Source organism: Bombus terrestris, chromosome 4, assembly GCF_910591885.1.
Source record: "Bombus terrestris chromosome 4, iyBomTerr1.2, whole genome shotgun sequence".
In the NCBI taxonomy this organism is placed as follows: domain Eukaryota; kingdom Metazoa; phylum Arthropoda; class Insecta; order Hymenoptera; family Apidae; genus Bombus; species Bombus terrestris.
In genome coordinates, this window is record NC_063272.1 from 15,437,259 (window position 1) to 15,457,350 (window position 20,092).

Sequence of the window (20,092 nt, forward strand, 5' to 3'; positions counted from 1 at the left end):
TTACTTAAACGAACATGTTTCGCGCAGTTGTTTTATAGCACATGCATAATACATGTTTTTTTAATTTCTCTACAGAAGGGAAAAGAAAACGTGCGATCGAGTACGATCTAAACATATAAAAAATGCATAAAACGTATCTTTAACGCGTTGTACGTCACTTTATTTCGCAACTTTATGCCGAAATCGAACGAGATCGATCGAGACTGTTGAGATTAGAATCGATCGAAGAGATAGACGTTTTGAGCTTCGATTCATGTAGAAGAGAAGGCAAAAGCGAAGCGGTCTCGAAGCGATCGACGTGATTGGTACTTGGATGTACCTCGATGAATACGAAGGAAGAAGATGGGGTTGCGTAAAGGGGTGTATGCGTGAGTGGTGTAAGTACATAGAAAGAAGTAGAGGAGTAAGAGGAGGAGGAGGAAAGAATTAGCGCGAGTGTACGCGTAAATTCGAGTGAGCGATAGAGGTCCGGTTGTGGTACACGCCGTACAATTACCGGGCGGCGAGTGTCGAGGAACCCTCTTTTATATTAATAGTCGAGATAGTAGTCGAGCGTGTAGTGCGATAGGACAGTGGCGATCGAGGCGAAGAGGAGGGCAAGGGAGAGTCCCGGAGGATCGTGGAGGGAAGCGCATAGGACGGTTTACGCGAGAGAGACCGAGAGAGGATCAAGAAGCGTGGAACAAGGGGGACGGAGACGGAGTGACAGTACGAGAGAGGGTCCAAGGGGGACGTTCGAAACGATAGATAGGAGGATGGGATACCGTGGACGGACCCCTTGTATCCACGATTGCTTCAGTTTCAGTTCGCGATGGAGGCTACTTGCTCCTTCTAGTGGTAGCTACCGCCGTAGTCGGACTATCCTGTGTCGAGGGAGAGCGAACAAACTACAAAGGGTGGGGAGGAGAGGAAAGGAAAGAAAGAGTGAGGGTGAGAGAGGGCGCGAGAGGAAGCGAAAGTGTTAAAGGGGGGAAAAGAAAAGGAAGATACGCGGGAAACAGCGTGGTCACGAAAGAAGTTTGGATAAGAAGAAGCGTGTGGACGCACTAGGCGGGGGTTAAAGGTGACCAAAGAGACGCGCGAACGTGGAAATCCAAGAATGAACGACGATATACGAAGCATCGCGTATTCGAAGCAGGATCTCGTTTGGAAAAAAGCAACTGAATCGAATCGATACTCATCGAACGCGATCGTAAGAATCGAAGATAGTGAATCGATATATCGTGGATGAACAGACTCGTGAACGATGAATCGTGTGTAGTGATCAAATCGTCTAGTAAGTTTTCTCGTTCGAATCGTATAGAAATTTGCACGCGGGTGCTCGGAAGCTGGTTTCGCGATGTAAATAACGACGTTACGCAGGTATTTCTCGTCGATTCGTCGGATCAGTGACATCGAACGAATCTTGAAAGGATCTTCTCTGAAAGATTGTCTGCTTCGATCGGTAAGATTTTCAGTAGGAGAATTTCTCGCGCTAGAGCGTATCAAAACGAGACGAAAATCGCAAAAGAAGGTGAGAAAAAGCTTGAAACGAAACGAGACGCGACGCGACGCGTAGCGAAACTAGGGGGCTAGGCGGGGCGAGTTGCTGGCAGGCAAACGGATGAATATCGGTCGAGAGCGATTTAAAAATTTTATCGCGCGGACGCGAACGGTTGAAAGAGAAATCGGAAGCGGCAGCGATACGATAGACCGATGGTCGCGCGGCTTCACTCGCAAAAGCACGAGCGCGTTCGAGATGAAAAAGAGCACGCGATGTCTGGGTAATGGGATGGAAAAATTTTGACGAGAGCTGCCAACGCTGCCATAAATCGAGTTGTTTAACTATCCGGTAGCAAAAGCAAAAGCCGTGCAGCCATATAACATTACGTCGGTGCGTTATCTTGGCATTTTCGTGGGATTATCGTGGTCGATCGTCGTAAAAACAAACTGTTTACGGCGAAGAATAAGCTGCCGATTGTCGTCATTGATCTATAGAAAATTCTTTGGAAAGACAAGGAGAATGGAATGGAGAAATAGGAAACGCGGATCGACAAACGGGACAAGGAAAAGCGGGTTGATGCGGTCGAAACGCGGAAAATAAGAGGCGCGCGAGACGGGAAACGAGCGGCTTCGCGTTATCGCGTTGCGTAACGAAACGATTAGGCGAAACGAAAATCGTAAGAGAGAAAAATTTGATTTTTGTCTGAGATTAAAATGTATATCGGATCGATGTCGATCCTATAGAGCCTGGATGAAATTACAGCTAGAACGAAAGAGCTTTAAGGTGAAAGACGAAGGACGAAAGACGAAAAGCGTGGAATGCGAACGGCAAACGGGGAAAGGGGAGAGAAACACGAACGATAAGGTTGGTCGCGCGTTGGCCCGAATAAGAGGAAGCGAGCACGAGCGGGTACGAGACGGCGTGCGAAGCGGGATGACGTTGTTTGCGTTTGTGACGTCACTCGCAATTGCAGAGAGCAACGAGAGGCTCGAGGATGCGGCCGCGTGCGTCACGTGGAGATGAATCCGGATCCAAAATGGATCGCGGACATTCGAGATACGCGAACAGGTATCATCGAGGAGATAGGCTTCGGATGGTTCGGTTTGGAAGACCGACTGGAATCGGAAACGGCTGTCTCGTCGTCGTGGCGGATGTCGTGACGATTTCAATTAACGATGGACGATGTCGTCGCGGTCGTCGCGTTTCCTTTAGACGATAAGAACGAAGACGCGTTGGACAAACTCGAAACGAGAGTAAACGAGAGGAAACGACGAGACGAGAGTAAGGACGCGAGCGTGGTCAGAAGCGAAGACGCGTCTCTCGCTTCTGCGACCTTTCCGGCCGGCCAGCCAACCGACTGAACCGTGGTCGCGTGGACGGACAAATTGTCGAGACGTTCTCGTCTCGGTTAGTTTCCGCCGTTTCCTCGCGGTTTACGATACGTTTAGTCGAATCACGACGCTTCGTTGGTCGTAACGGCGCGCACACGTTCGTTCACCGACGAGAAAACGAGGTTCGCATTCCGTTCTCGTTGCGACATCGACACCGTGCGCGCTGGTAACCCCGAACGTTCGTCCACGAGATCGTTGAGAAAAGAAAGGCCGCGAAATAGCGTCGTCAACCCTGCTTGCCCTCTTTCTCCGTCTTTCGCGATTTTCATGTCTCTCGGTTAGGCCGAATACGCAGAAACTATGACGAGTCACGAAGCTATGATTTGAGTGGATATCGCGTGGCAGGTAGAAGATCCAAAGGGCGGAGGAGACGAATACGAGAAGACAAACGGAGGAAGAGGACCGCGGAGCCGAAGGAAGCGTAGAAAGGAGTCGGAGCGCGCGATTGGAAGAATCGGCGCGCATGGTGGTGCACGGAAAAATTGCGCTTAACTGTAGGGTCGGCGAAGATCGGCGTTGAGTAAAGACGACGGTAAAGCGGTGTATCGGTGCGGCGGCGGTAGCGGCGGCGGCGCGGCGGCGGAGAGGCGGAGGGACGCCGTCGAAGACGATGCTCGGGAGGATTGGAAGAGAGGAGGTGTTCTCCGGCAATGGCTGAACGCGGCCGGCGCTATGCTCGCGGCATATAAGAACGCGCGAAGACGTGCGTTCGCCGCGCTTTACGCGATTCCGAATTCGAAGCAGCAGAAGCGTTCCGTGGTGGAAGCGCCGCGTTACCTTCGTAGCGGGACATAGAATCGTCGAACGTAGATCGTGGTCGACCTCGTCCAGTCAGAGATATCGCGACACGTTCCGGCCGATTATTTATCGCGCGTTCTCGTAGATCGCGTAGATTGAGCGCGCGATTGCGATGCGCGACTCGACGCGTCGTCGGTCGATCGCGGTCGAATGATCGTTGGAGAAGCGACGCTATCGGTGAGGAAACAAGAGGAATCCGGTGGTTCTATAGCAGGGACTTTCGGTGAGCGAAAACGTTTCGGAGAAGCGCGATTCCGAGGAGAGGAACACGGTGGTGGTGCGTGCCGATGGTCGTCCGCTGCTGCATGCCCTCGAAGACGCGCGGCGGCGGTCATGCCGCGTGATTCGAACCGATATCATCGTCGTCGTCGTCGTCGTCGTCGTCGTCGTCGCGTTACCGTCGAATCGCCAAGGATCGTCGACGTAAGGAAAGTGTGGTCGCGGTTGTTCGTAAAACGCGGTGGTGAAGCGACAGCAGCGGAAACATGAGCTCGATCGACTTCGACGAGGTGTTGGTGCACGTGGGCGAGAAGGGCAAATATCAGAATATCATGTACTATCTTCTTTGCATATCGGCCACTCTTCCCGCGGCTTTCCTCGCGTTTTCGCAAGTGAGTCGCCGTCGATCGAAGCGCTAGATTTTCCCATTCGATCAGCTTTCGCATCTTTAAACCGTATTTCGTCCGACACAGGTGTTCGTGAGCGCGTCTCCGGAGCATTGGTGCAGAATTCCGGAGTTGGAGAATCTGTCGGACCTGATGACGTTGGAGGAGAGAAAAGCGCTCTCGCTACCGTACGTAGAGAAGTCGGAGGGCAAAGTGAAGAAGTACTCCAAGTGCAAAATGTACGACGTAAACTACACGGCGATACTGGAATCGTGGTTGGAGCACGCGGTCCTCGAGAACGCAACGAAGGAAGAGGGTGAGGTGCCGGTGAGGTCGAGGACTAGGTTGCCACCGCCACCGGTCGGTAACCCTGACTGGCCCGTGACCAAGTGTCGACACGGATGGATCTACGATACTCGAGACTACGACAGCACTCTTGTCACCGAGGTAAACTCGACTTTTGCTCTTTTTCGCTGTTCGCCGATCGCGAAACTCGACGCCACTCGACGTCGTTTACATAATTCTCCTACGCGTTAATCGACATCTCGAGGAATTTCGCGCGGCTCGTGGCACGAGCCGAGTGCCGAGTGTCGAGTTTCGCGTTTCGCGGGGCAATTCGCCTTGGCCTTTGTGTCGTAGTTCTCCCGCGACGGATCTCAACGCGGCTCGAGTTAAGCTCGGCCGGTCCCGTTCGTGGAACCGCGTGCGCGCGTGCTCGGTTCCTCGTCATCGGCCGGTTGCCGCCGCGGCCCCGATCGGTCCCCGTTAACCTCCTCTTTCCGCTCGGTAATTTCCTTTTCCGTGAAAGCTCGAGGGCCGGAATCGACCGTTCGATTTCCGCCCGCTCTTTCATTGGTCGGAAATCGTGAACAGCTGCCGGTGTGTGCGCGCTCGTGATCGAGGTGCGTGGTAGCCGGAAACACGAATACACGCGTTCGATGGAAGTTGCGCGTCGCGTTTCTCAAAGCGACGAGGAGAGAGGCCAGAGAGGTCGCGCGCGGCCTCGTCACGCGGTGGTCTCGTTCGCGAGCGGTCCATTAACGCGTTATTAAATTGTCGCAATTAGACAACGCTGGTGAACCGTGCTGGTCGCGGCGCGTAACGAGATCGTAATACACACACGGGGTCGAGGATCTAGGTGCTAGGTTCTCGGCTCTCTCTCTCTCTCTCCCTCTCTCTCTCTCTCTCTCTTTCTCTTTCTCTCTGTCTCTCGAAACGACGCTCCGTCGACGACGCGAGTTTATCGCAGCCGCGACGAGCGTCGAAGACGATCCACGCCGCCAGGTGAGTCGGGCACCGAGAAGGAGCGGTCCGAGCAACCGACCGATAGCTTGCGGACTCTCCGGTGACATCGTCAATTGCCGACCAATTTACCTACCCCCGCATCCGGTCATGCGATCTGTCGCATCAAATGCCTCGTACGAACTGCCGACACCGCTCCTGCCGAGGGTATCGGAGGGGCGACGAGAGGGAGAGACAGATAGAGCGAGAGCGTCGGCGTCCGCGTTTTTCGTCTCGTGACGTAAACAACGATCGAAACGATCGAATTCGGTTGCCCTGTCAACCTCCGCGCGTCACTTCCGGTCCGGACTGGGTCGCCTCGCTATCGCTGCTGCGAACGGTGGCCGCGTCTCGCGACTTGGATCGCGAGTTCGGTGGCCTTCGATGTGTCGACGTGACGTTTTCGAAGCTTGGAAATCGACGGAAAAGAAATCGGCTTGCACGCGTCGCTCTTTCCCTCTTTTTCCCATCCGATCTCTTCCCGTTTCCCATTCCCTTCCCCTTCCTTTCCTTGCTCTGGTTCGTGGCCTACTCGAGACCCTCGTTCCCCGCGTGCCGCCCGTTCCATGCGTGTCGCTCCGACACGAGTATATCAACGCGGAGGGTGTGCGTGCCGTGCGTATTTACACGCTCCGGATTTACGCAGACGTATGACGCACAGAGAGCGATCGAGGCAAATCCTATCCTTCCGTTCCGCCTGTGCAACTTTGTGACGCGATGACCCTTTCTATCGGGTGAACGGTGCCCCGTGCAAGATCGAAGCGCGCGCACGTACGCCGAAAATTCAGCATCGCCGTGTCCCCGCGTGGCGAACCGAGCTCGATGGAAGCGACGGTGAAGCCGCGGGTTCCCGAGCCGAGAGAGTCGAAAGACCGAGACTTTCGTCTCGATTAGATCGCGCGAGCGAACGCAGGAGAATGGAAAACGAGCGACGCGAGTCGCTCACGTATCGTTTTCGAAGTGTGTCAGGGTGATAAAACGCGCGCTCGCTCGTCGTTAACGTCCTACGGGTGCGTGTACTGCCCTTGACAATAACTCGATGCCGTCGTATCGTGAGCGCTCCCGCATTTCCATGCAATTTACCTTTTGCGTTTCACGCAGACATCAAAAGTCCGTGAGTGGCAATTTGCGTAAATCAAAGTTCGTGTTAAACCTATTAACGACCACCGGCGCGATTTATTTGCCGAGCCTCATCGCCGCTCGATGTCGATGATTTCGTTTGCTCGGACGTGTTTACATCGTCGTGTCGTTCCTTTGTCGCACGCGGATCGCCGCCGATTCTCTTTGCACGCCGCGGCGCCGTTATTGGCCAACGCGCCGACAGAAACGCGAATTCGGCCGCAGCGATCGAAACGCAAGTATCCGCGCCTCGCCGCGTTACGCGCTAAGAATACATATGGTTGAGCGATCGAGACGCTTAACGCAATCGCATCGCGTTCGAGTACGTGAACGCAATCTCTTTGGCTTTGTCTCCCTCCCTCTTCCTTGCCCCTTCTCTCTTTATCGAGCGATCTATCTCAAACGAGCGGCGCGCGCTTCATCGATCGCGAATCTGTCAAGATCGGCGAAAATTCGCGATACGTACTCGCGATCGTAACGGCAACTTTTACCCCGTGTTCGGGGTTCCCGCTACCGGACAAGCCCGACGATGCGACGATAACGGGCGATCCGAAGAAACTCGCGAAGACCAGATTTTCGCCAAGGGCGTAGCGTTTCAATCGCTGACTGCATCCACATAGCTAGACTTGGTATGCGACAACAGCTGGTGGCCTTCCACATCTACGACCTTCTTCTACGTCGGCAGTCTGTTTGGCAACGTGGTGTTTGGCTGGATCGCGGACAAATGGGGTAGAAGAACGGCGCTCTTCGTTATACTCTTCCTCGAGGTGATATTCTCGATCGCCACCAGTTTCAGCCCCAACTACATCATCTATACGGCGTTGAGGACCGTGAACGGCCTCTCCTTCCCAGCCATTTATCAGATACCCTTTATACTAGGTACGTTATATCGTGGCTTCTCGCTCTGCAGCGTTCTCCGATCGTTCCGTTTTCCGACATTTTGCTTTCAGCTCTGGAGTTGATGGGCCCGAGGTACAGAACGTTCGCCGGAATGGTCATTAGCATGTTCTTCGCGTCGGCGATGTCTCTTCTAGCCGTGCTGGTAACGCGTATCGTTCCATCCTTCAGCTGCATCGCGGCTTTACCGTATACGTTAGCTTCTTTCCATTTTGCAGGGCTACTTGCTCAGGCATTGGTTCACCCTGTCACTGGCCACCTCGGTTCCGTTCGTTCTTCTCTTCAGCTACTACTGGATCATTCCGGAGTCACCGCGATGGCTTCTCAGCAAGAACAGGATAGACGAGGCGGAGGTGATCGTGCAACGAATGGCGAAGATCAACGGTAGAACGGTGCCGAACAACTTTCTTAGAAAAATGGAGGTAACGAACGGCACGGCGATTAGGTTTTCCAAGTTCGACGAGTATACGAGTATACGAGTCGCGCGAGACGTAGACAGAAAAGAAAGAAGAAGCGGGCGATTTCAGATGGAGATTCTGCGAAGGCAAGGGGTGTCCTGCAACGGGACGAATTCGGGGGAGAACCCGGAACCGAACCCGGAGACCGAGGTTCGATCGCCACCGCCGGCAGCTACGCCAATGGATTTGATCAGGAACCCGAACATCAGGAAAAAGTTCTTCATCCTGGCGTTCGACTGGGTGGCAAACGCGGTCGTCTACAATGGACTGTCGTATAACGCGACGAATCTCGGTGTCTCCGATTATCTAGCCTTCTTCATCGGTAAAACACGATATTTTCTTCCCGCGAGCGGCCTTGGCCCGAGCGTCTAAGCGTCTCTCGTAAACATACTTTCGCATGCGCGTCGCGACACGCGAATACTCGCAGATACAACACGGAGTACGCGCGCACGTGGAACTCTAGCTTTTCGATGGTTATCGGCGAGCGTTGTTGCAGGTGGACTCGTGGAGATACCGTCGTACGTGATAACGTGGTACGCTATGGACCGGCTGGGCAGGCGATGGGTATTGTGCCTGACGATGCTTCTAGGCGGACTCGCTTGCGTCTCCTGCATGTTCGTTCCCGAAGGTATGCGAGACACTGTCCCTCGAGTTTGTCCATTTTACCGATCTATTTACACGTGTCGCGCGTGTGTCGCAGCAGACGCCATATGGGTGACTGTATCTCTGGCAATGCTCGGCAAGTTCGGTATCGCCGCGTCGTTCGCGGTCTTCTACGTGTTCGTCGGCGAGCTGTTGCCGACGGTGTTGAGATCGCAAGCGATGGGGATCGCCTCGTTCATCGCCGGCATCGGGCTGCTCGCTTTCCCGTACATCGTTCACCTGGCGGTCTACTCGAGAGTTCTGCCGCTGATCATAATGGGCATGCTCAGCGTCGCCGGAGCTCTCACGTCCATCTTTCTGCCGGAAACCCTGAATATTCACCTGCCGCAAACGATCGAGGAGGGCGAGCTGTTCGGAGCCGACTTCAAGCTCTGGTCCTGCCCCACCTTACCAAAGTCAGTATCGTCGTCGTTGTCGTCCTCGTCGTCGTCGTCGCCGTCGTCTTTGTCTTTGTCCTCGCGATCGCTGTTTCCGCGTGAGAACGACGATGATGCGTTTTTCAGGAAGGAGAACGCAGACTCGAACAACAAGTCGGAGTCCGTGCCACTGAGATTCCTGGTGAACGGTCGACCGGGAAATCGTTCGTCGCCGTCCGCTTCGTTGCAAGAGGAGCCAGCGGCGTCAGCAGCAGCGGAAGCAGCGACGACGCCTGCCACGACCCACCTGGAAGCCGAGAATTCGCCGTCCGTTGAACGCGCGAGCGCAACCGAACAGGATACGGGAAAGGAGTTCGCGTTGCCCGTTGACAAACGCGTCGACGATTCACTGATCATCGTCGTGGAACATAGACGAACGCAGTGAATCGAACAGTGGCAGAACAAGCCACGCGCATCTAGTAGATACGATCAGTCGCGTATCTACGATAGATGGATAGATAGATATGCGCGCGCCTGTCCGTCGGTATTTCAGATACTGTTTACTCGTCTCCGTTCCATTCGCCGTTTTTCTGTGAATTCCATTGGTCGTTACGAGATCGACTCTGACGATTGTTGCGACGTGCCACTGAGAAATGAAAATTGATGGCGAATAGGATCGCGATTAGACGCGATTCCGCGTCGCCAAGGAGAAACAAACGTTCGTCTGTTTCTGTTTGCGCGAAATGCGTTGGACGTGCTAGCAACAAGGCCATCGTCGAGTCGAGGAGGAGTCACGGATCTGTGCCGCGTCTTTGGACGTTCTACCGATCACGGACCACCACCACCGCCACCGCCGTCGCCGCCGTCACCGTCATCACCTCCGTGGATGTTCCGGCAATTTCGATCTGGCCGTTGTTGAAATTTCGGCGACGTTTTTCCTTTCTTCCGCCGTGTTCCTCGCGATACAGAGATGAGGGAAATCGTGCACATTCAAGCTGGACAATGTGGCAACCAAATCGGTGCCAAGGTTAGTGTCATACTCGCGAAACTTGCGAATAGTCAAACGAATCTCGGGTTTTCTTTCGGGTTTCGGGGAAAGACGTACGGTATATCAGGATCGAACTCCCTATCGTGAAAATAGCTACCGACTAACCTTTCGCGTTCGCGCCCGCGTTCGCGTTCGACTTTCAGCTTTTGCACTCGATAACGCTTTTGCGAATATCAGTTCTGGGAGGTGATCTCTGACGAGCATGGCATCGATCCGAGCGGCATCTATCACGGAGACTCGGACCTGCAGTTGGAAAGGATCAACGTGTACTACAACGAAGCGTCCGGTGGGAAGTACGTACCGCGCGCGATTCTTGTCGATTTGGAACCCGGTACGATGGACTCGGTGCGGTCGGGCCCGTTCGGACACATCTTTCGACCGGACAATTTCGTGTTCGGTCAGTCCGGAGCGGGCAACAATTGGGCGAAAGGACATTACACGGAGGGCGCGGAACTGGTGGACTCGGTGCTCGACGTGGTGAGAAAGGAAGCGGAGAGTTGCGACTGCTTGCAGGGTTTCCAACTGACTCATTCGTTGGGCGGTGGTACCGGTTCCGGTATGGGCACACTTTTGATCTCCAAGATCCGCGAAGAATATCCCGACAGGATAATGACCACGTTCTCGGTGGTACCATCGCCGAAGGTATCCGATACCGTGGTCGAGCCGTATAACGCCACCCTTTCGGTCCATCAACTGGTCGAGAACACCGACCAAGCTTACTGCATCGACAACGAAGCGCTCTACGACATCTGTTTCCGCACGCTCAAGTTATCTACCCCGACGTACGGGGACTTGAACCATCTGGTTTCGGCGACGATGTCGGGAGTAACCACTTGTCTCAGATTCCCCGGACAACTGAACGCCGATCTGCGGAAGTTGGCGGTCAACATGGTTCCGTTTCCGCGTCTGCATTTTTTCATGCCTGGCTTTGCGCCGCTCACCTCTAGAGGAAGCCAGCAGTACAGAGCGTTGACGGTCCCGGAACTCACTCAACAAATGTTCGACGCGAAGAATATGATGGCCGCCTGCGATCCCAGACACGGACGATATCTAACGGTGGCTGCGGTGTTCCGCGGTAGAATGTCGATGAAGGAGGTCGACGAGCAAATGCTCAACATCCAAAACAAGAACAGCTTTTACTTCGTCGAATGGATCCCGAACAATGTGAAAACGGCCGTTTGCGACATCCCGCCTCGCGGCTTAAAGATGTCCGCCACCTTCATCGGCAACTCGACTGCTATCCAGGAGCTGTTCAAGAGAATCTCCGAACAATTTACCGCTATGTTCAGGAGAAAAGCTTTCCTTCATTGGTACACCGGCGAGGGTATGGACGAGATGGAATTCACCGAAGCCGAGTCGAACATGAACGATCTGGTTTCGGAGTATCAGCAATACCAGGAAGCCACCGTGGAGGACGACGGAGAGTTCGACGAGGAGGAAGAGACCGAGAAATGAGCAACGAAAAACAAGACGACACCTTTCTATACCTTTCGGAAGCCAGCCGATCGAAGCCGCTGCGCAAATTTCTCGTCGATCCATCCGTTCGTTCGATCGAACGCCACCACCGCGAAATACCCAGTTTCTTACCTTTGTACCGTATTTTTCGATCAGCTGATTTTTCATTTGTACATTAACCTTTTTACGTTTCTTATTTTCGATGAATTTTTACCTATGTATATGTACACACACATGCCACCAGAAATGCTCGCATGATACCCTTATAATATTATATAAATACGTACACGTACACCCACACATACAGCATATACACGAATACACGCGTATACATATTTTGTAAGTAATTTAGAAAACGTTGTATTATCTTTGTTGAACGTTTAATAGATATTCTTTATGGCATCGCAATTTCAATGGAATTTGGTTCCGAGCGGGCGCGCACGCCTGCGCATGCGCGCTACAATTATATCGCGATATATCGATCTTTGGCGATGTTGCGTGCGAAACAGACGCGACGCTGTCGATCGAGCGCTCGAATCTCTGGAAATCGAAACGATGCGCACGACGGGTCAGTCGAGTGAACTTGACTCTGCGGATCCGTGACGTTTTAACTATTCCCTTCTTTCCTTTCCTTTTCCGGACCAAATCGAACGAACATTCTTCGTTGACAAATCGTTGGTAGACTTAAACTGAAGGTAGAGAAAATGCGGGAAATCGTACACGTGCAAATCGGCCAATGTGGGAACAACGTCGGAGCGAAGGTAAGCCCGCGCGCATTTACTAACCGTAGTTTCGGTAAACGATATCACGCCACGCAACCGGTAGATGTTTGTCTCGTAGTTTTGGGAGGTAATCGCGGACGAGCACGGTCTGAACATGGACGGAATGTTTCAAGGGGAGTCCGAGCTCCAATTGCAACGGATGAACGTATATTTCGTGGAAGGTCCAGGTATCGTCTCGGAGAAGTCGAAAAAGCGAACGAAAAAGACGCCGAACGGATAAAACTTTTTTTAGGTGGTAGATTCGTTCCGAGAGCCATTCTGGTCGATCTCGATCCAGGAAGCTTGGACTCGGTGATGTCCGGACCATGCGGAAAACTGTTCAAACCGGACAACTTTGCGACGGGTGAGGCTGGCGCGGCGAATAACTGGGCGAAGGGTTACTACACCGAAGGCTCCGAATTAGCCGACATCGCGTTAGATCTGATTCGCACGGAAGCCGAGGCTTGCGATTTGATGCAAGGTTCGTAGTCGCCGTGGTCGCTGTCGTTGTCGTCATCGCCGCCGCGTATACGTAATACCGTGCATATCTAGTTTTGGCTCGCTGCTTTGATATTCAGGTATTCAAATAGTCCATTCGCTGGGCGGCGGAACCGGCGGTGGAATGACCGCGTTGCTAATGACCAAGCTAAAGGAGGAATATCCGGAGAGAATACTCAAGACTTACAGCGTGATACCGTCTCCGGTGATGTCGGACGTGGTGGTAGAACCGTACAACGCTATCCTCACTCTCGGCAAATCGATCGAGTACACCGATCAAACGTTCTGCATCGACAATCGAGCGTTGCATCACATTTGCATGCGCGTCTTAAAGATCATCACGCCAACGTTCAGCGACGCGAATCACTTGGTATCCAGTTACATGTCAGGAATCACGGCTTGCTTCAGATTTCCCGGCCAATTAAATACCGACCTGAGAAAATTACTGATCAACCTAGTGCCGTTCCCGAGGCTCCACTTTTTCGTTCCCGCATACGCGCCCCTCCTCTCCCGAAGCGCCGCCCCGTACACGGTGCTCTCGGTACCGGAATTGACGCAGCAGTTGTTTAACGCGAACAGCATGTTCGTTTGCTGCGACCCGAGACAGGCCAAATTCCTCACGGTGGCTGCCATCTTCAGAGGCAGAATGTCGACCAAGGTCGGGAAACGCAGCTGCTTTAGTTTAATAGCGCGCGCATGCGGCCGAGAGAAGCGCGCTCTTTCGTTTATAAAACCCAATCGCTTTGGTATGCTTGCAGCTCGTCGACGAGCAAATGTCGAATATACGAAACAGAAACAGTCCGTATTTCATCGAGTGGATACCGAACAACGTTCAAACTGCGATGTGCGACATCGCTCCGCGAGGACTCGCTATGAACGCCAGCATGGTATCGAACACGACGGCGATACAGGAACCGTTCAAAAGGTTGGTGGACGCGTTCGACGGTATGACGAAGAAACGGGCGTATTTGCATTGGTACACGGCCGAAGGAATGGACGAGACCGAATTTTCCGATTCCCGATCGACGATGTACGATCTCGTCTCGGAGTATCAGCGGCAACAAGAAGCGACGACGGAAACCAGCTTCGTCGAGGATCCGGTGGCGGAGTACGAGGATTGATCGTCGAGAGACGAGTCTAGTCGACTCGAATCGCTCGAGCGTGCGATCGATGACATGGGAAATGGTACGGGAACGATACGGGGAACGATACGAGGGGGAAAGAAAAATAATTGAAAAAAACGTATATTTTTGCAAGGAACAAACTTGCGCTACACATTGCAAAACGCGTGCCACTATTAATACGCATACGATATCGTTGCCGTGGATGCAACGGAACAGAGTAGATTTTTGGTTCGGGTACTTTGGTGTTTGGTAAAGTCGCTATCCTTCGCGAGCCAGGGATAACCCATGATCTCTCCGTGCAAATTTTCCGCTATTTTTTCACTTTTCGATAGTCGCGATGCGAGATGCGGCAACCGGTGTGGAGCTCGGCCGAGCCACTCGACTCGCCGGTCGCCGCAGCAAACGCCTCCCGATCATAAAATGTATTTTTTACGTACAAAAGTATAAAAGAGACAGAAATATCGCAGAGAGCTACCACCGAATCGAGACGAAAGTCGCCACAGAGGGAGAGAATGGAACGGAGCGGACGATGAGGAGACGGGAGAAGGAGAGGAGAGAAGAGAAAAGAGGAGAAAGATAAGGACAAGGACAAGGAAAAGGAGAGAAACGTCTCGTTCGGTGGAGAAATAGTTCCTTCGGAGGAAATGATCAGCAGTCGATTTACTCTTGATCGCAAGTCTCAAAGTCGTCGGCGCACTCCTCGGCTTCGAAATCTTCTTCCGCGGTGGCTTCTTGGTATTGTTGATACTCCGAGACCAAATCGTTCATGTTCGACTCAGCCTCGGTGAACTCCATCTCGTCCATGCCTTCGCCGGTGTACCAGTGCAGGAAGGCTTTTCTACGGAACATCGCTGTGAATTGCTCGGAGATTCGCTTGAACAGCTCTTGAATGGCGGTGGTGTTCCCGATAAAGGTCGAGGACATTTTCAAACCCTTGGGCGGAATGTCGCAAACGGCGGTCTTCACGTTGTTCGGGATCCATTCGACGAAGTAAGAGCTATTTTTGTTCTGCACGCTGAGCATTTGCTCGTCCACCTCCTTCATCGACATTCTGCCACGAAACACGGCGGCCACTGTCAAGTATCGGCCGTGTCTGGGATCGCAGGCGGCCATCATATTCTTCGCGTCGAACATCTGCTGCGTGAGCTCCGGTACCGACAGGGCTGAATACTGTTGCATAGATCTAGAGGTTAACGGAGCAAAGCCGGGCATGAAAAAGTGCAGACGCGGGAACGGAACCATGTTGACCGCGAGCTTTCGCAAATCGGCGTTCAGCTGTCCGGGAAACCTGAGGCAAGTCGTCACGCCGGACATGGTCAACGAGACCAGATGATTCAAATCGCCGTAGCTAGGATTCGAGACCTTCAAGGTACGGAAGCAGATGTCGTAGAGCGCTTCGTTATCGATACAGTAGGTCTCGTCGGTATTCTCGACCAGTTGATGAACCGACAGGGTAGCGTTGTACGGCTCCACCACCGTGTCGGACACTTTCGGCGACGGCATCACCGAGTACGTGTTCATGATCCGATCCGGGTATTCCTCGCGAATCTTGGAGATGAGCAGCGTCCCCATACCGGATCCGGTGCCCCCACCGAGAGAGTGAGTCAGCTGAAAGCCCTGCAGGCAGTCGCAATTCTCGCACTCTTTCCTGACCACGTCCAAAACCGAGTCGACCAATTCCGCACCCTCGGTGTAGTGTCCCTTCGCCCAGTTGTTGCCCGCTCCGGATTGTCCGAACACAAAATTGTCCGGCCGGAACAGCTTGCCGTACGCTCCTGATCGAACGGCGTCCATTGTTCCTGGCTCCAGGTCCAGGAGAATGGCCCTCGGCACGTACTTTCCTCCGTTTGTCGAGGTCGCCACTGCAACAATACGTAATAACACGGTCGATAAAAGAACGCTTCCGTTTCGGTTTCAGTCTCGATCCATAAATGGAAGAATGAGCCGGACACGCGCTCCTGCCTTCCGAAACCAATGCGCCGCGTGTATCGTCCTTCATACTAAACAGCTTCGAAACGTCGATTGTCATTCCACCGAAACCAACGTCGCGACTAACTCGTACTTTAAATGGTCGACGGAAACGCGCAGCGCACCGTTTTCGAATCGTACGCTACTTAATTATACGCTGTTTTCCACGGTTGGATCGAGCATGGGTTCGTCCGATCTTTCTCGTCCAGGATGTCGAAAGCCAAGGGTGGTGAACGGACAAAGCGGCTATTTTCGTCGCAGAACGCGCGTTCGCCTTTGTCGTTCGTTTTTTCCTACGTTCCACCATGTCGCAGCAACCGCGTTTCTATTTTAGAGCGCGCGAAATTCGCGAACCCCGATCCAGCACTTTCTTCTGCTCGACCGCGGCCTTCCGAGAATGTGTTTCGTGCTTCGTGTTTTAAAGGGTTCGTCACCCTCTCTCTCTCTCTCTCTCTCATCGAGCAAGGAAAAAAAAAAGAAAAATAAGAGAAAATTTATCTTACCAGAAGCTTCGTTATAGTAGACGGAAATTCGCTCCAATTGCAAATCGCTGTCTCCGTGATAGATGCCCGATTGGTCGATGCCATGTTCCTCGGAGATTACTTCCCAGAACTATAACGTAAGTAACGACGCGTGTAAGAGAAATTCGTCGGCAAATGTCGGAAATTCTAACGATAGTCGCTCGTTCGTCTCATCGCCATCCTTTACCCGCTATTCGTCTCTGTTTTTCTTCTCCTTTACGGTACACTGAACGTAACGGCAAAGCGAGAGCTACTTCGCGAAGGATAGATAACGAGAAAAGCGCACGGCTCATCTAAAAACGAATATACAGGAAATTAATGGTGACTCTGCTGCCAACTCCGAGTAAACTCATCGAGCATAGCTTCCCTTGCTCTACGTTCTCCATTTGTCTCGCCCTCGCTATTTTCTCTCGCTTCTATTAATAGCATCTATACATCGTGATTCTCTGGACGGCGCGGCGGCAGCGACAACGACAAAGATAGGTACGATTCGTTTCGTTTGCCTTTTCGTTTCGCGCAACTCGGCCGCGCTATGTTAAAGTCGTGGAACGCTTAATTATCGGTACGGTGCTGGCAATTAGGATCGCGCTTGTTACGTTCCGCCTTTCTTTCCGATCGCCCGAACGAGTCTTTTTTGTTCTAGATGCGATTTACAGTTGACCGATCAGCCGGTCGTTTTCCACATGGCGGAGTTTCGTGGTCGTCCTGTAGATCGAGGGCGGAACACCGCCCGCTACGTGCCTTTAACTCGTTCGTACAGAGACAAAGAAAATGAAAAGGGCGCACCATCTATAGGGCGTTCCACTGTTTCGTACGTTTACGTATCGCGGATACTTTTCAAAGGAGAATTCTACCTATTTGCTTGAATTTCTCAATTAGGCGACAACGGAGCACGAACGATCTCGGGGGACGGTCGAAATGCTTGCGCTCGGTTCTCGAGCGTCAGCGAAGCGAATGGCCCTTTGTCGCGAACAGATTGGAGTAGGAGACACTTCAAATTCCATGTCATTGCTCACCGTTGTCGTGTCGCGTTGTTGCCACCGCCGACGCCTTATCTTTAATTCGATTAAGAGCTCGGCCCAAGTGTAGGAGAATAAGGACAAAGAGGAAGACAGAGAAAGAGAGAAGAGGAGGAGGAGCAGGGGGAGGAGGAGGAAGAAATATGTTCGTTTAGCATGGACTCGTGAAAAGAAAAGTTCCGAAAAGGAGGGAAAAATTCCAAAGAAAGTCCGAAGGAAACAAAGGAAAGAGTATATCGAAGATCGGTGTACGTACATCCGGCGAACTAGCGAAGGTGATACAGGGTGATCTTCCCGTTAAGATTCTTAAAAAAAGAAGCCGCAGATCGGACGTTCTTCTGACATCGAAGGTATCGCTTGTTTCGTATCGATTTGTATTGATTCGCTTGCAATCTTATTTTCAGTTCTAACATATGCGCACGGGCCAACGGCGGCCTATCCTTTCGCAGTCTCCGGCGAGAGAATCAGCTTGTAGTAAAGTGGACCTACCTTTGCACCGATCTGGTTTCCGCATTGTCCAGCCTGCAGATGCACGATTTCCCTCATTTCGAAACTGGCCTTTCTCCGCGTTCCCTTTGCGAACCGAGAAAATAGGTGGGCCGGCTAAGCGTACGACTCCGCTGATTGATATCCTTCGAGAAGGGTCGAAGCTCGAGAGAATAGACTCACAGCGAAGAAACGTCCTCGGTATGTGGCGTGCGTTGCAAGAGAACGTGTGCAGCGAACCGAGTACGGACGAGTGTCGCGCAGGAGTGCACCAGTGGAGTGGAGCCTGCGAAACGAAACTGACGAGGAAACGTGCTCGTGTCGGTGTCCTGAGGTCGACTCTCCACTCGGTTACGCGATGCGCTTCTAGCCTGGCAGCACGGACCACACGGAGGGGGAGAAGATTCTCCAACCGGCGTGGTACGTCGCATGAGTCGACCAGCCGACGCGACGTGCCGACCGACAGCCTCCACAGGACGATAACTCGTCAGCTCGATCGCGTTCGACTCCCGGCTGCTAACCCTCCGGTCCCCCAAACATTTTCTCTTCTCTTTCTCTTCCTACGTTGTCTTTCCACGTTTTCGAGCCACGCGTTCTAACAACGCGATCCGATCGACCTCCGATCGATGCTTTCGCGAGCCTAGACGGGGCTTCGTGCAACGATGATTCGTTTGCACGCTCGAAAAAAGAACCGTCCACTGGGCAGCCGAGAACAGCAGGATATCCGGTTCGATGGACTCAAAGCGCATCCAGCGGAAATGTAACTCGATCGCGAGAATGTCTTTCGCTACTATGCGCTATATTTTACGGAAATTGTTCGATAACCTTCGATCGAATTTGCGTGGCCCCGTCGCTAGAATTTCACGCGTTCTTTCGATATCGTTTGAACAAAAAGAGGAAGCGAAGAAGAAAAACGAGAAAAAGAAGGAAAGCAACCGGCAAGAGCTAAATGGGACTGGCAGTGCATTCGTCTCGTGAGTCACTCTTAAAACGTGGTGCGCCACTCGTCATTCTTGGTTGTTATTCCCGTTGAAAGGGACACGATAGTCGCGTTGCTTCTCTCCAGCTGCGCTTACTATCGTTTCACGATCCCCTGCCGCTGTAAAATCCCTTTTTCTATTATTGTAACTCGCTCCCTGTGTTCTTCACCCCCGACTCGTGCCATCGACCTTGTTCCTCTTTATGTTCCACTGTACGTCCGTTCCTCACCAATTTTACTTATTTTCGACTAGCTTTGAAGTTTGCCGATTTTTAATAGCCCAAATCGATATGTATCGATTCGAAAGGCAGTAAAAGTTATCCCTATCTTCTTCTTCTTCTGCTCCGCCTTCCTGTCCCTTTCCTATCCACATCTTACGCATGCGAAAAGGACGTTTCATAACGACGACGAACTGTATCTTCGATCGAGTAATATCTAGATACGATAAATCAGAGCAGGTTATGTCGCTGGAATCGAGGATAGAATGGAACATGAGTTGCGGTAATTGGTAACCACCGTCTCGAGTTTGGTCGAATTCACGAAGCGAGACATCGCGCTACGCCGCTTCGTATAGCCGGACGATGAGTCATACCTTCTATTCCGTGAGGTCGTTGTCTGCCGCCTTACAATTAGTCCAAGAAAATTTACCTCCACATACGGACGATACGCGTTCTTCCGTCGCTTTTCGAGCGATTTCAGCTTCGCTGTCAACGTCTTTATCGAAAACTATAACGCGACGATCGATTCGTGAGCCCTCGCGTCATATCGATCAGTTACGTTTTAAAGAATCATGAAACGGAAAGATTTGGAGATCTCGCGAATCAAATTTCGCCGCGATGTTTATGTCGATGAGCAGTACGAAGGTGGCGGACCGCCGAGAGATACGGTGTTCCGATTCCATTTATTTAACTGTGTTAATCCGTTAGTCGGCTAGCAAGACTCTTAAATGCACGTTAAATTTATCCTATCCCATACGTGTAAATTAGAAACTTCACATTCTAAGTATGATTCCGGAAAATTTCGAATCTTCCAATTTTTCTACGTCCTGTTCGCGATTAATCGCTTCCTGTCCACAAAAGCTAGAAAATTGTACAGAAAAACATGATCATTCGTAACGATTCGGAAGTATTTAAATATCGTGAAGACATCAAAGTGCTCGCAAGTCATCGTACGTACACATAC

The 20,092-nt window shown here is 52.2% G+C and overlaps 4 protein-coding genes across 8 annotated transcripts; 3 read left to right on the forward strand and 1 right to left on the reverse strand.

Annotated features, from left to right (window-relative positions):
- Positions 1 to 29: 29 nt before the first annotated feature.
- LOC100651917 (organic cation transporter 1) lies at positions 30 to 9,530 on the forward strand. Of its 5 annotated transcripts, none has more exons than XM_012307834.3 (10): positions 67 to 1,444; positions 3,220 to 4,283; positions 4,365 to 4,724; positions 7,298 to 7,556; positions 7,628 to 7,719; positions 7,793 to 7,996; positions 8,102 to 8,354; positions 8,529 to 8,660; positions 8,733 to 9,090; positions 9,199 to 9,530. In XM_012307834.3, the coding sequence occupies exons 2-10, from the start codon at positions 4,158 to 4,160 to the stop codon at positions 9,494 to 9,496; spliced, it is 2,082 nt and encodes a 693-aa protein (XP_012163224.1). In that variant the 5' UTR covers positions 67 to 1,444; positions 3,220 to 4,157; the 3' UTR covers positions 9,497 to 9,530. The 5 variants fall into 5 exon arrangements, with proteins under 5 accessions (XP_048261178.1, XP_048261179.1, XP_012163224.1 ...); XM_003395111.4 differs by having other exon boundaries at positions 75 to 1,444; positions 8,736 to 9,090; XM_048405221.1 differs by having other exon boundaries at positions 30 to 1,444; positions 8,733 to 9,530.
- A 137-nt stretch (positions 9,531 to 9,667) lies between these two features.
- On the forward strand, positions 9,668 to 11,689 carry LOC100646175 (tubulin beta chain). The gene is made up of 2 exons (XM_003395148.4): positions 9,668 to 10,078; positions 10,277 to 11,689. The coding sequence occupies exons 1-2, from the start codon at positions 10,022 to 10,024 to the stop codon at positions 11,552 to 11,554; spliced, it is 1,335 nt and encodes a 444-aa protein (XP_003395196.1). The 5' UTR covers positions 9,668 to 10,021; the 3' UTR covers positions 11,555 to 11,689.
- A 569-nt stretch (positions 11,690 to 12,258) lies between these two features.
- On the forward strand, positions 12,259 to 13,934 carry LOC100649766 (tubulin beta chain-like). The gene is made up of 3 exons (XM_020862808.2): positions 12,259 to 12,796; positions 12,894 to 13,471; positions 13,572 to 13,934. Exons 1-3 carry the CDS (start codon positions 12,259 to 12,261, stop codon positions 13,932 to 13,934), a joined length of 1,479 nt encoding a protein of 492 aa, XP_020718467.1.
- A 107-nt stretch (positions 13,935 to 14,041) lies between these two features.
- On the reverse strand, positions 14,042 to 19,266 carry LOC100643116 (tubulin beta chain). The gene is made up of 3 exons (XM_003395122.4): positions 17,935 to 19,266; positions 16,409 to 16,517; positions 14,042 to 15,799 (listed from the first exon to the last, which is right to left on the reverse strand). The coding sequence occupies exons 1-3, from the start codon at positions 17,989 to 17,991 to the stop codon at positions 14,598 to 14,600; spliced, it is 1,368 nt and encodes a 455-aa protein (XP_003395170.1). The 5' UTR covers positions 17,992 to 19,266; the 3' UTR covers positions 14,042 to 14,597.
- Positions 19,267 to 20,092: the final 826 nt, after the last annotated feature.